This window comes from Marmota marmota, unplaced genomic scaffold (genome assembly GCF_001458135.2).
Source record: "Marmota marmota marmota unplaced genomic scaffold, marMar, whole genome shotgun sequence".
NCBI classification, from domain to species: domain Eukaryota; kingdom Metazoa; phylum Chordata; class Mammalia; order Rodentia; family Sciuridae; genus Marmota; species Marmota marmota.
Window position 1 is genome coordinate 10174886 of NW_026000164.1, and position 14055 is coordinate 10188940.

Below are 14055 nucleotides of genomic sequence, written 5' to 3' on the forward strand. Positions count from 1 at the left end.
GCTTTCTGGAATTTGCAACAAAATCTGCAATGAGGAAAAGCAGGAAGGGAGAATAAGTTTTCTTATCAGCTGCTGTGGAGGCAGTTGGGCCCCAGGCCACTGCCTGCAGTCAGGCTACTCCCAACAGGTGTCAAGGTAAAATATGTGCTTTGTCAGAAATCTCAGAGACACTGAAAAACAAAGCACAAGACACTCCTGAAATCATATTCTGAACTAAAAGAAAAATGAGGCTAGTCAAGTGTGACTCATGCATAATTTACCCCTCGAATCTAACACATTCCATCCAGATATCCTGTCAGGATATCTCAAACTCAGCATTACCTAAAACAGAATGTAAAGGCTCCTCCTCAAACCAATTCTCCCTGACAACTTCCCTCTTTCTATATCACCAATTATCCTAGTCCTGACGCTAGAAAAGGGTTTCTTCCACATTCTTCTCCTTCAACCAAACACCCAATCACCTAGCAATATAACTATTAGCTTGACTTTTTTTCCTGGGTTTTTTTTTTTGTGTGTGTGTGTGTGTGTGCGTGCGCGCGCGCGCTCAAACTCAGGGCCTTGTGCATGGCAGTCAAGCTACATCCCCAGTCCAATAGCTAGCACTTACCAAGCACTTACCAAGGACTAACTTACAAGCCCAGCACAGTAGCAGGCACTTAAGACATATCCCCTCATCCAATCTTTACAACTAGCCTGCCAAACAGATATTTGTTTTGAAGTAAGGCTCAGAGTTTAAGTTGGTTAAGTAACTTGACAAGGCCACATAGCTAATAAGTAGGGGAAACCCAAACCAGAAACATGCCCACCTGCTTCAACACCCATGCTCACAAATTATTCACACTACCACCATCTCACATCCACATTTTTATTTTTCCATTCCTGATGCCAACCCTATGCTCCAGGCCTCTATTATCTTTCTGACATGCCCTTTCAACTTTCATGCCTTTCTCCTCAAATGTACCAGGGACAGGGTTGCTGGATTAAGCTTGCTGAGTGCTACCTTGTTCCTGACATTCTTCTCCCCTTCAGATCTTCACTATTCCCTAAATACTACAGACTTCCTGTAGTCAAGCCTTCCCTAAATCCTACTGAAAACATGCCATTCTACAAACCCCTCAAACTCCTCACCAATTTCCATACACTGCATTTCCATTTTCTGCCTCTGCTTGAGGAATACCACCTAGAACACTGGGCCACTCAGTGTACAAGGTCTGACTGAAAAGGACATCATTATGATGCTTTCACAGTTGAGAAGGAAAAAGCCAGGAAAAAAAATGCTATTCTGATTGAAAGTGTTCTTTGTGCCAAGCACTGTTCCAAAAAAAGTCTGCATGACAACCCAAAGAGATGGGTACTATTACTATCTCCAGTTTATAAACAGAGAGCTGACATACAGAGAGGGTAGGGAACTTACCCAGGGTTTCACTGCTGGGGTTCCACACAGTGGGGTTCTATAGCCCCCTCTTACTCATTCTGCTTCAGGGAACTCTCAGAAGTGATCCTTCGTAACTATCTTATGGGTGGATTAGCTAATCCCATCTGAATCCACTGGTCAATCTTAATATCACTAACAACAGGTCACCCAGTCACCATGTGCCTCCTAAAGTCATACCACATGAAACCCACCACACACCTAACAAGAATTTTTGCCAAATAAGAAACCAGAATCTAATTATGCCTCTGATCAGACCACCTCCAACTTCAGTCACTTGGAAGTCTGGCTAAAAGGGCAAATTCTGACTCAGCAAGTTGGAGTAGGATCTAAGATTTGGCATGACTTAGAGCTCCCAGAAGGTGCTGACCTGATGGATCCTGGCCACAATGAGAGGAGCAAAGCTCTAGCACCTGGATCTAGTCCTCAGCTGACAAGACCCAGGAGGGCTAGAGGAACAAATGCATGCATGGCTGCGGCCAAAACAAGGCATGGGAGACACAGGCCTCAGGTGCAAAAGCTAAGGGCATGCCAAAAAATACAGTCATGGAGCTAAATATCTTACAAAATAAAAAAAGAATGTCAAAAGCCTGTAACATACATTATCACAATTTTCAATAAAGTCACCAGGTTTTCTTTGTGCCTCGTGCTCTAGTATATGGCTCTGTGCAGCAGTAAACACCACACACAGGCTATCTGACAAATCCAGGGTATGAAAAATTCTACAGGGCAAATATAGTACTGATTTCCAAAATAAATATTATGAGAAGGAGGAGAATCATGGTTCAAGACACTTTAGAGGTTGGCACTAACTGCAAAGTATAAAACTTGTTTTGATATTGATTAAATGAAATTCACTGTAAACCATAATTTGGGGACAATTAAAAATATGTAAATACAGACATAGCTAATATAAAAGACCTATTTTTAATTTTGTTAGGTTCCTGATAATGACACTGTGACTTAATTTTTCAAGTCCTTACTTACTGGAGATAAAGTACTGAAGTGTTTGTGGTTAAAATGATATAAAATGTGAGATTTGTTTTAAAACAGTCCAATCAAAAAGTAGAGGACACAGAAGATTGGTGTGTTAAAAGGGAAAATTCCTTAGGCCAATTAAATCTAGTAGAGTTTATATGAGCAAAGCAAAAATGATTCATGAGTCAGGCATCTCCCAGAACCAGAGCAGATTCTAGAACTTCAGCCACCATGGTGATCTGGCAGCATTTACAGAGAAACAGAAATGAGATACAAAAAAACAACCCAACTGACTAAAGATTGGTTCATCAACCAGCCAATTGGCTACAGCATAGTTGATAGCTTACAGTTAGTTCACTGGCTACAGGGCTCATCAACCAAAGCTCAGTTACCCCAATTAAACTCTCTATTGGCTTGGTCTGTTGTTCCCAGTATTGGTGCCTAGTCCAGATCAACAGCCTCTTACAAAATGTTAAAATTTGTTTTAGCTGGGTGATGTCACAGGGGACTCACTCTAGCATTGTAATTTTTGTGTTTAAAATTTCTATGATAAAATTTTTTTAAAAATTAATCCTTTTTTTTTTCCTTAGACACCCTACCATTTACTTTAAACCCCTCAGGACATAGTGCATACTGCCTTATACATCTATTGTAAAAATAGATTTTCAATTTGTGCTATCATTATCTCATTTAAACATCAAAATAATGCTTGGACATATTATACAGATGAACAAAAGTGACATTCAGCAATCTTCAATAACTTGCCCAAAGTCACATGCCTAGCAAGAGATGAAGGCAAGACTCAAACCCATACCTGACTGACTTGAAGCCCAGACTCTGAAACACTGTTATAATAACCTCTCACGCCACAGGGACCTTATGACATAAGCCCTCTCATATTATATGTAGTCTTCATATCACCAGTGTCATCTGAGACACAGTAGCCATTTTGAGGGGTCAGGATCAAAACTACCTGGTTTTGGGTCATGGCTGACACTTATTTGCTGTGTGACCTTGGGCAAATTACTTAATCTGGCTATCCCTTTTTCTTCATCTGCAGAGACCTATTATTCTCATGTTAGTGTGAGATTAATAACCATCTCATAAAGTTATTAGAAAGATAACATGAGATACTAAATGCAAGGTGCTTAGAATCCTGTCTGGCACATGGCAATCACTGATTGTTAGATAATATTATCATCATTATCTCTAAATTCTTAATAAAATTGAATGACGCTGAACACACCTGTTAGGCAAACTTATAGCCAATTATTTTTTTCTCATTTAGAAATTGTTTTTTACCATATAACTTGAAAGGCAACTCCCACCAATGCTTAGAAAAGCCAAAGTACAGTAATCCTGATTTTGTGTGTGGAGAAAAAAACTTTCAACAGTAATAAAAATCTATGAACCCAAGGCTCAAGACCATAGCTACATTTTCTTTGCAAACTTAATGTTAAGGGATTTATGGTATTGTGAGATTTTTAATTTCTAGGAAAGGGTACCAGGAATTCAGATAACTAGAGAAGACTGATGCTCCACCAAAATAAATAGGAGGAAGTCTTGGATCACAAGCCAAGGTTGGTGGCAGAACTGGTGTTGAAAGCATGGAGCCAAATGAGTAAACTGAGAACTTGGAGCCAAAACTAAGCAGGAGCAGAGCCACTGTTAACTACCGAGCCAAGCGGGTTAGTTGAGATGGAGTGCCATGGCTCACTGGCCAAAACCACAGGAAGACACATCAGAGCCAGCATAAGCACGGACAAGGTTCCAGTGATGACAGGAACAATCTGAGCTTGAGTCAGAAGGACAGGGTTTGGATATGGCTTACTGGCCAGAACTGCTTTCATCCTGCCTCTTTTGTGGTTGTCAGTCTTCAAACTAGACTTTTCCAAGTTGTTTTGTTACACATAGAAGGTGTAACAGAAGGTCTTATTAGACCATCTGGCAGGTCCTTGTTTTCCTGCTCCATTAGCTGACTCTCAAATCACCATCAGTATTTATTGTAATCCCAAAGTAGTTTTGATTATATCAATATACTCACACTAACATTTATCAAACTTTTATATCTAGCAGACACTAAGCTAAAAATTTCACAGTTATCTTATTCAAAGCTTTAATGTCCCAATGAGATGCTGTTATCATCCCCATTCTACAGATGAGAGCCCAGAGTCACCCTGCTATCAAGTGTCACTTCTGAGTCCAGAGACAACTTTTATACTATACTGCCTCCTTTCTTATGCTGCTTTCTCTACTTTCTATTAGCAGATTCTTTGCTACTGAAAGGACTGGCAATGAGTGGGAAGCTATTGCAGGTAAACTGCTGACATGATGAACTGAGCAACCTGGAACATCATCTTCCCCAGGGAACCCAGAAAGCTCGGTAAGAGCAGTTGAAGAGGAATGAGCAATACTTAAATTCTCTTTACTTTCAGCAAACAGGGCCATTTCCTCCTCTTCAATCACTCTTACTGAGTTGAGAGCAGTCCCCGCTGCTCCTGTCAACTACTGCGACCTGCTGTGGGGAAATTATGCAGAAGAAAAAGAAAGCATAGACTTTGTCTTTGAAACTTGGGAGAAGGGAGAAAAAAGAAGAGGGAGGAATTCCCAATAGAGAAGAAAATGTTGGTATACTATTAACTATCACTAGTGGAATAAAACCTGCAAATAAATACCTGATATCAAAAGAGAAATTAAAGGCAGAAATAAAAAAGAAACAGAGACCTATTATTCTCATGTTAGTGTGAGATTAATAACCATCTCATAAAGTTTTTAGAAAGATAACATGAGATACTAAATAGAATAAAATAAATAGAATAAAAATAAATTAAAATATGCAATTCTTCCCAACTCTACTACAAAAAGTTTTTTTTCCTATTTACACAGAGTCTCAAGAGATTCTCAAGAGACACAGATCTGGTCGATAAAAATATGATGGCCCCCAAATCTATATATCATAACTGAAAACAACATGCAGTTATAATCACCTATGAAGTATGCAGAGTGAGAAGGGAAACTGGACACCAGCATTGGAAGGACAAGCAGAGCAAGAGACACCCCAAAGGTAAATGAAAGTGATACAGTTGAAGAGAATTAAATGTGGTAAATCAAGATTGAAAAATACCCATTTAATTTAATAATTAAGAAACCACTCATCTCAAGAGCATGAGCAATCAAATGACAGACTATATACCAAATTTTATTAAGCTTATTCTGAAATGGACGTAGAGATTGCCAGTGTGAGGTACATATTAAAAAATGGCATAAAGGGAAGGGGGCGGATGGTAAAGGAATGGGAATACCCCAATATGCAAAGACACATTCAAGCCTGGAAGGGTTCTGACAAACAGAAGAAAGAAGCAGAAAGTGAAGATGATATAAGTGAAGATGACAGGGTAAGGATGGGATGTGGCTGAGAGCTTAGAGGGGCTGGGCAGGAGGCAAATCCATCCACTGAGACAGAAAGAGAACAGAAGCATGCATGCAGGGATGCATGCCCAGTGTTTTTAATTTTCTCTTTAAAGTCAGAGTTAAGTTGCCTAAGAATGAGCAAAGAGAAAATAGAACAGGAAATGGAGGAATTAATGAATATTTTAAAATAAATTTTGTGGAAAATGAAAGAGAAATCTGACTACAGATTTAGTGCATTATTTCCTTCAGGATGAAGGTTTGGGAAGTGGACAGTCAACACAAGTGATATCCTGCCTGAGCCCTCATCCCTTCATTCTCTTGTGTGTTCCCTCTTCCATAAACACAATGTGTCAAGTACCTTCTATGTGCTGGGCCTTAGGAACAACACTGAGCAAAACAAACAGGGCCCCTACCTTTAGAGTTTTATGACATAAGAGAAGAAACCAACAGAACAAAACTGACTTTTATACAGGAGTTCACAGCCATGGAGAAAATATAGAAAGATTGCCTAACTCAAAATTGAAGGGACAGAGAAGACTTCCTCTGAGAAATAACAATATTTGAGACCTGAAGAAATGGTAGTTGCCTTGGAAAGAAGTGAGTGTGCCCAGAGGGAATGACACGCAGAAAACCCTCCAAGGAACCCTGAAACAGAAAGAACAAGTCATTTCAGAAGACGTGCAAGTTCCACATGCTAAGTGTAGAGTAAGGCAAGGCTGGAGATGTTTGCAGATGGGGCAAACTCATGTACAGCTGGTAAGAATAGTGGACTTGACCCTAAAAGCAACAGTAATCTGCACTTGTAAAAGAACACTCTGGCAATGGTGTGTCAAAAACCTTAGAAACAGGCAAGAGTAGGTACAAGGTGAACAGCGAGGGGCTAGTAAGGATCCAGGTGAGAAAATGGATGGTAGTGTGGATGAGGGTGGTGACAGTGAAGTCAGACAGAAGAAAGTGAACATGTTAAGAGATCTGAGGTGCAAAACCACCTAAAATACATAAGCCAGATGTGGGGAATGAGGAGAAGAAGTGGAGTGTGATGTCCAAATTCCTAGTTTGGGAAACTAGATGGATGGTGAGTGATACCAATTACTAAGAAGAAACAGGTTGGTAGGAAAGCTTTTTTTAATTTAATTTTTTGTTTGTTTGTTTGTTTGTTTAAGTTTGTTGAGTTTGAGGCACCTGTGAAGCACCCAAGGAGACATTAAGCAATTGAAGTTATAATCAGGTCAGAAGCTCAGAAAAGAGCTTTATGGAGACAAAAGTTAGGGAGCCAGAGGCAAGGGGGAAATAGTGTTTCAAGAATAGTCAATAGTGTCTAAAAAGGATGAGAAATAAAACTGGTGAAAATAATTCTAATGAAGACTGAATAGGATGTATCATGAGTCGGAAGTAAACAAAAAGTTCAGCTATGATGAGAGGAAGGAATTGGGAGATGGAAAAGGCCAGACAGGACAGGTGAAAAATGGAGTTAAGAAGTGTATATGATGTGTTGGATTGAGGAATCTAGAAGAGTAAAAAAGTGAAAAGTAGGGAAAAGTGATTGGAAAGAAACCAGGAAGGTCACAAAGTTTTGATAACACTGAAGAATGGGAGTAAGAGAATGAGAAAACTGGAGTAATAGAGGCTATAATGGGACTAGGATGCCAAAGTTCCATATTTCAGAAGTGGAATGGGAGTAAGTGATGTTCAGGTTTAGCATTCAACCAGTGCCAGGTAGGGAGTGTGAAAGAGGACACAGCAGTGGTCAAAGTTCCAGGAATAGAGAACGAAGGATTTGGCAATTTCTTGGCTATGATATCAAAGCATAGGAAAAAAAAAAAAAGGCAACAATAGCAAAAGTAGACAATGGCACTATATTAAGCTTTAAAACTTCTATGCACCAAAGAATAAAGTCAGCACACTGAAACAAAGATACACAGAAAGGTAACAAAGAGCTGGGATGCAGGTCAGGGGTAGAGCAACTGCCTAGTATGGACAAAACCCTAGGTTCAATCCTCAGTACTGCCAAAAAAAAAGAAAAAATGCTCAAAGCAGTAAAAAATATTTGCAAATTCTATATCTCCTAAGGAGTTAATATTCAGGAAACATAAAGAATTTCTATAGTTCAAAATAAATAAATAGCCTAACTAAAAAGAGGGCAAAGGACTTGAACAGACATTTCTCCAAAGATGACATAGAAATGGCTGAAAGATATATGAAAAAGTATTTCATATCATTAATCAATAGACAAAAGCAAATCAAAACCACAATGACATATCACCTCATTACCATTAGGATGGCATTACTTTTAAAAAACCAAAATAGCATGTGAGTGAGGATGGAGAGGGAGAAATTGGAACCCTTGTGCACTGTTGGTGGAATTGTAAAATGATGCTGCTGCTATGGGAAACAGTAGAAAGGTTCCTTAAAAAATTAAAAATAGAATCACCATATGATCCAGCAATCCCACTTCTGGGTATGTATCTGAAAGAATGGCAAGTAGAATCTTAAAGAGCTATCTGTACACCCAAGTTCACTGCAGTATGATTCATAGTAGGCAAGAGAGAGAAGGAAACCAAATGTCCAATGACAAATACACGGATAAAGAAAATGTAGTATATATGCAATAGAATATTAACTAGTCAGCTTTTAAGAAGAAGGAAATTGTGCCACATGTTATAAGATGGATGCACCTTGAGAACATTTTGCTAAGTGAAATAGGCCAGTCACAAAAAAAATACGATTCCACACATATAAAGGACCTAAAGTAATCAAATTCATAGAAACAGAAAGCAGAATGGTGGCTCCAGGAGCTGCAGGGAGGGGAGGAATGAAGAATTGATGTTCAGTGAGTATCAGTTTTGTAAAACAAATAAGTTCTAGGAATCCCAGCAATATGAATATACTTAACACTAAGAACCTGTACATTCACAAATGATTAATGTGGTCAAGTTTATGTATTTTTCACAAGTTAAAAATAAGTCGAGGGCTGGGGTAGTGGCTCAGTGGTAAAGCGCTTGCCTAGCATGTATCAGGCACTGGGTTCGATCCCCAAAACCACATAATAAATAAATAAATAAGGAAAGAAAGAAAGAAAGGAATTGTATCCATCTACAACTAAAAAATATTAAAATAAATAAAAATAAATAGATGGAGCTAAACAGTATCAAAGTTTGAGAAAAAGAAACACAAAAGGACAACAGGGGTTTTGCATTTGGGGTGGCAACCTTGAATGTCAAAGGTGGAGACAGAGCAAAATGTCTGGCTCCTACCACAGTGAATTCAAGCTATTTCAGAACCAATTTAGAGTCAGGCCTCTTCTGGTGCCAGAGACCTAATGGCCCTTTTCAAAGTCTCAAGACTCTAAGGGCAAAAAAATATTACAGTACCTCTGAAGACATCCTGAACAGGGGTCACAGCTACTCAAATTTCACCTAGTCAAGGAAGCAGCAGTAACTCCCAGTGAGTGGGAGCATCCTCTGACCAAGCTGATCCTGGTCTAGCTCTGAGTTCCTGCAAAGGAGGTATAGGAGCCTCTCCTTGAGGGCTCATGTTAGTTAAAAAAAGGAGGAGAAACCAAATACTACATGTATCATATTTTATTTATTAAAAAAACTATGCTGTCCTTGTCTTTTCTGATATTACACATGGTAAGTTTCTGAGGTCTGCTTATTTCATTAGATGCTAACTAATGAAATTTAAATGCTTAGTCTTGATAATACTTAGAAAAGAAGATGCTCCAACTTATACAGTTGCAGAATAGAAGATACCATGCTGCATCATAAAGTCATTTCTGACAATGGTAAATTAAAAACAATCACAAAAGTATCCATGTGATTCTCTTCCAATGAGGAAACCTACAATACAAAGCACAGCCATTCTGTTTTCTGTTTTACATAGATTCAGTGTTGCTATAGACTTAAGATGTAACACTTAATTCGCAAAAGACTGCAACCCATTGGCTGCTTAATAGTTTCTATGATTTTTTTATATAAAAAAATTAAAAATTCTCTGTTGATTTAAATCTTATTTCCATATTAAAATGGAAAAGGAGCTCCAGCACATTCTTCTCCCTCCAAGGCTAATAAATATACATAATTGCACTGAATTCCTTATTCAAACAAAAGGCTTGAAAGTTTTTGTTTCATTGAAATTGACCTAGGTTAATGGGATAGATGGAGATGGTCAGAGGGAATGGAAGAAACAGCTGGTAAGTATCTAGCAACCAGAGTGATGGCAGATCAAGAGATCATACTAAGAAAGATCAGGAACAAAATTCCAAGGAGATACTTTTCACAAGTTAAAAATAAGTGGAGGGCTGGGGTAGGGACACATTATGTGTCCTAATTCCTGTCTGAACTTGAAAGAGGACTTTACTTTTTGTGTGATAGGCCTCAATTTCTTCAACTACAAATAAAATGAATAAAAACAGCTTCACTTCCAATCTCATTAGAATAATCCATATCTATTGAAGTATGAGTGCAATAGCTCCATATAATTTTAATTGTATAGAACTGGTTACAATAAGAAATCTTTGTCTTGGCTTTGGCTTGAATAAGTTTTTTTTGTTTGATTGTTTTTACATCACAGTATTTTAGAGGGAAAAGAACTGCTGAGTAAGACTTCAACCTGAGGCTCTTTAAGGCTGTTTTGCAGTTGGAGAGCAGGTAGGGTGGGACTGTTGATATTTACCAATGTTTCCCGTAGAGCCAATGGCCTCCCCATGTCAGCAGGCAGAGCCCAGCTGTGGTTTTCTTCCAATGATTTCGGAGTGTTTTAAAGAAGACAGTCATCTTCTCCTGGAGATCTGCTAGATGAATAGAAACAGGAAAATAAAAATATAAGTATCAAAGTAATCACGTAGCATGATTGCTCCTCTCCATTCCTTCACCCTCTCTTCTTCCTCTTCCCTTGCTGGGTTTCCTCCTTATCACTTCTGCTCTGCCTCTTCTCATCTTTTCCCTTCTAGTCTCATCATCACCATCTTCTCACTCACCAACATTTATTTTCTTCTTCCTTCACATCTTTCTACCTGAACTATATTCTTCCTTCTCAGATCACTAGTTCCTCATTGTAGGAGAAGGAAGAAGGAGGGGCATGAAGAAAGGAAGAGGATTACCAGACTTTTCCTGGCTTTCTGTATTCTTTATATTTTTTTATAGTTGTAGTTGGACATAATACCTTTATTTTATTCATTTATTTATTTTTATGTGGTGCTGAGGATTGAACCCAGGGCCTTGCATGTGCAAGGCAAGTACTCTACCACTGAGCCATAACCCCAGCCTCCTTTTCTGTCTTCTTACAGTCTCATTATATGACTGTTTAAGAGTGTTTGCCCATTAGACATAAAGAATTCAACAATATGTTAGTAATAGTTTATTCAAAACAGAAGAGCACACCAGGCCTCCAGTAGGAAAATAAGCAGAGAGGAAATGCACAGGGCTATGAAGAAATGCCCAACTTACTCAGTAATCAAAGATGTGCAAATCACAAAGCAGTATCATTATTTACCTATAAAATTAATAAAAAATTTTAAATTATATTCACTGATGACAAAATACAGTTAGGTAGACATTCTCATATATTCCTGTAAGGAAAGTTAAATAGCACAACTTTACTAAAATTCAAAGTGATAAATACAGACTTATTCTATTTGTTTTCTCCATGGCACTATCTTTTGATGATACTTATGTTTATTTGCTAATGTGTTAATCAGTTTACCCCACTGGAATATAAACCCCATGAGAGTAAGGACTTTGTTCTAGTTACTGCTGAATTCTATGCCTTAAGTAAGATCTGGCACATAATGACTATTTAAGAAATATCTATTGAATAAGTCACATAATGGCTATTTAAGAAATATCTATTGAATAAGTCATGTGGTATCAAATATTCCTTTTTTTTACTGGGAATTTTTACAGATGTGGAAAAACTCAAAATATAACATAAGTAAAATTAACAGGATAAGAAGCCATATATAATTAGTATTATCCCACTATGTACAAATATGAACATAAATTGAAAAAAATATCAATACAAATAAATAAAAACAACTTTTTAAGTAATTTCCTCTATGTTGTGGGATGGTGGGTGATGCTTATTTTTAAAATTCTAATATATATGCTAAGTTTTCTTAAAATAAATATAAATTATTTTCTACAGAGATTAAAAATTTAAACAAAAAATTTTTATTACTATGGATGAGTGACGTAAATAGACCAGAGGAGGAAAAAGCCACTTCCATCGAAGAGACCAGTTCTTTTTTATTACTCTCTATCTGCCTTTCATTAAAATTCCTCACAAGAAAAAATATCCTTACTGCATTCAGAAACGAAGGCAGCATAAGGGAGCCTACCTTGCTATGAGTCCTGCACAACACCCAGGCTGCTGGAGAAAGGGCCCTGAAGGCCTACTTCCTCTCCATCCTGCCCTACACCACTCTTTCACTTAAGAGGACTTTAATAAACAACATATGTGCCAGGCTCTGTACTAGGAGCTAGGGCAGAGAAAAGTCAGACCCATTCTCAAGTACTGACAACTATTAAGCCCATAATTCCTACACAATTATGGTTGCAATACAGTGGGATAAATGTTGAGGGGTGAGCAAGGCTCAGTGGGAGTCTACAAGAAGGGAACTAACTTGAACTGGGTCTCACAAGGGAGCCATGCAGGGTCAGCAAAGTCTTTCCTGAGTCTAGAAGAATGAGGCATCGTCACCAAAGTCAAGAGGGTGCTATGTGAATGCTATGATCTAAATGTTTGTGACCCTCTAAAATGCCTGTATTGAAGTCCTAATCCCAAAATATGCTATTAGGACATAGGGTCTTTGAGAGGTAACTAGGTCATGAAGGTGGCACCCTATGAATGAGATTAGTGAGCCCATAAGAAGAGAAACCAGAGAGATCCCTCCATCCCATCATATTAGGACACAAGAAGAGGGCCCTCAGCAGGTACCTAAACATGCTAGCCTCTTGGTTTCAGATTTATAGCCTCCAGAAATGTGAGAAATAAATTTTTTTATGCCACCCCAGTCTATGGTATTTTTGTTATAGCAGTCTGAATTAAGACAGTGTATAAAAGTGAAAAGGCAGCAAGTTATGTTCAGAGAAACACAGGTAGATAGCATAGGGAAGAAGAAATTTCTTTTCTCAGACATTGCTAGTTTCATGCCTGAGATTCCTATAAGATAAAGAGAAAAGCAAACAAAATTATTTAATGTAATTTTTATGTGACACAGAAGCCTTCAGAAACAAGACCCAAATAGGAAGACCCATGTATTTTTATGCTAACTTTGATGAAGAGTAGATAGTTGTGCAGAAGTACAATTTGATAAAGGATAATGTTCTAATGGTAATGATAGGTGGAACATAGTGAGGCCTGTTTGTTCAGATTCTTCTGTGTCCCTGTGTCTTCAGAAATAAGAGAATTCTTTTCCTCTATGTATATGATGAACACATCTCACAGGAGGGTCTAATAAAGAGGAAAATCAAAGAAGTCTTTCATGATCTGCTTCAGGGGAGAAGGGCAGGAGGTAGTCAGAGAATGACCTTCCTGCTTCTGCTATTTCTTCAAATGCCAAGCGCCATATTCTGGGGTGGTGTGTCTTGAGCCCCATCAAGAGTCTGGTATGAATAAAGAACAGGGTAAACATGGGACAGCATCCTGAATAGAGATCTCGACTTCTAGTGTAGAGCCTGTTAAAATGCACAGAACTGTTAAAAACACCTATTCTTGAGCTTTACCTCCCTTCCCCGTGATCTTCATTTATTCTGAAATTTAGCCGACACCTTCATGTTTTGTTTTGAATTGAACTCATGGGCACTCAACCAGGGAGCCACAGCCCTAGCCCTATTTTGTATTTTATTTAGAGACAGGGTCTCACTGAGTTGCTTAGTGCCTCACTTTTGCTGAGGTTGGCTTTGAACTTGTGAACCTCCTGTCTCAACCTTCAGAGAGGCTGGAATTGCAGGTGTGTGCCACCACGCCCACTGTCACCTTCATTTTTAACAAGTATGCCCATAACCGTAAGGTCAGCACCATACTGGACTTTGATAAACAGCTGTTTAGGGAGAAAGGATGGTGGGAGTAGGGAGGGTTAGAAAAGACCTTGAATCCACACTAAGGACTTTGGAGTTGAAGACAATGAAAACAATTTCATGGAATTTAAGCAGGTGAGCGATATGATCATATTTCAACTGTAGTCGCAGAATGTAAAACAGACTGGTAGACACTGAAATTAAAGCTAAACAGAG

At 38.4% G+C, this 14055-nt stretch overlaps 1 protein-coding gene across 4 annotated transcripts in view; it reads right to left on the reverse strand.

The window, feature by feature from the left end:
- Positions 1-11314, reverse strand: part of Agk (acylglycerol kinase) — a 72708-nt gene extending 61394 nt beyond the window's left edge. For 2 of the 4 annotated variants that reach the window (XM_048786809.1, XM_015493759.2), the window contains exons 1-2: positions 11269-11314; positions 10496-10610 (exon numbers count right to left, since the gene is read on the reverse strand). In XM_048786809.1, coding sequence (XP_048642766.1) covers positions 10496-10596 — 101 coding nt within the window. In that variant the 5' untranslated portion in view covers positions 10597-10610; positions 11269-11314. Of the gene's footprint in view, positions 1-10495; positions 10614-11268 lie in introns of all 4 variants that reach the window. The other 2 variants (XM_048786811.1, XM_048786814.1) reach the window with 1 other exon arrangement.
- Positions 11315-14055: the final 2741 nt, after the last annotated feature.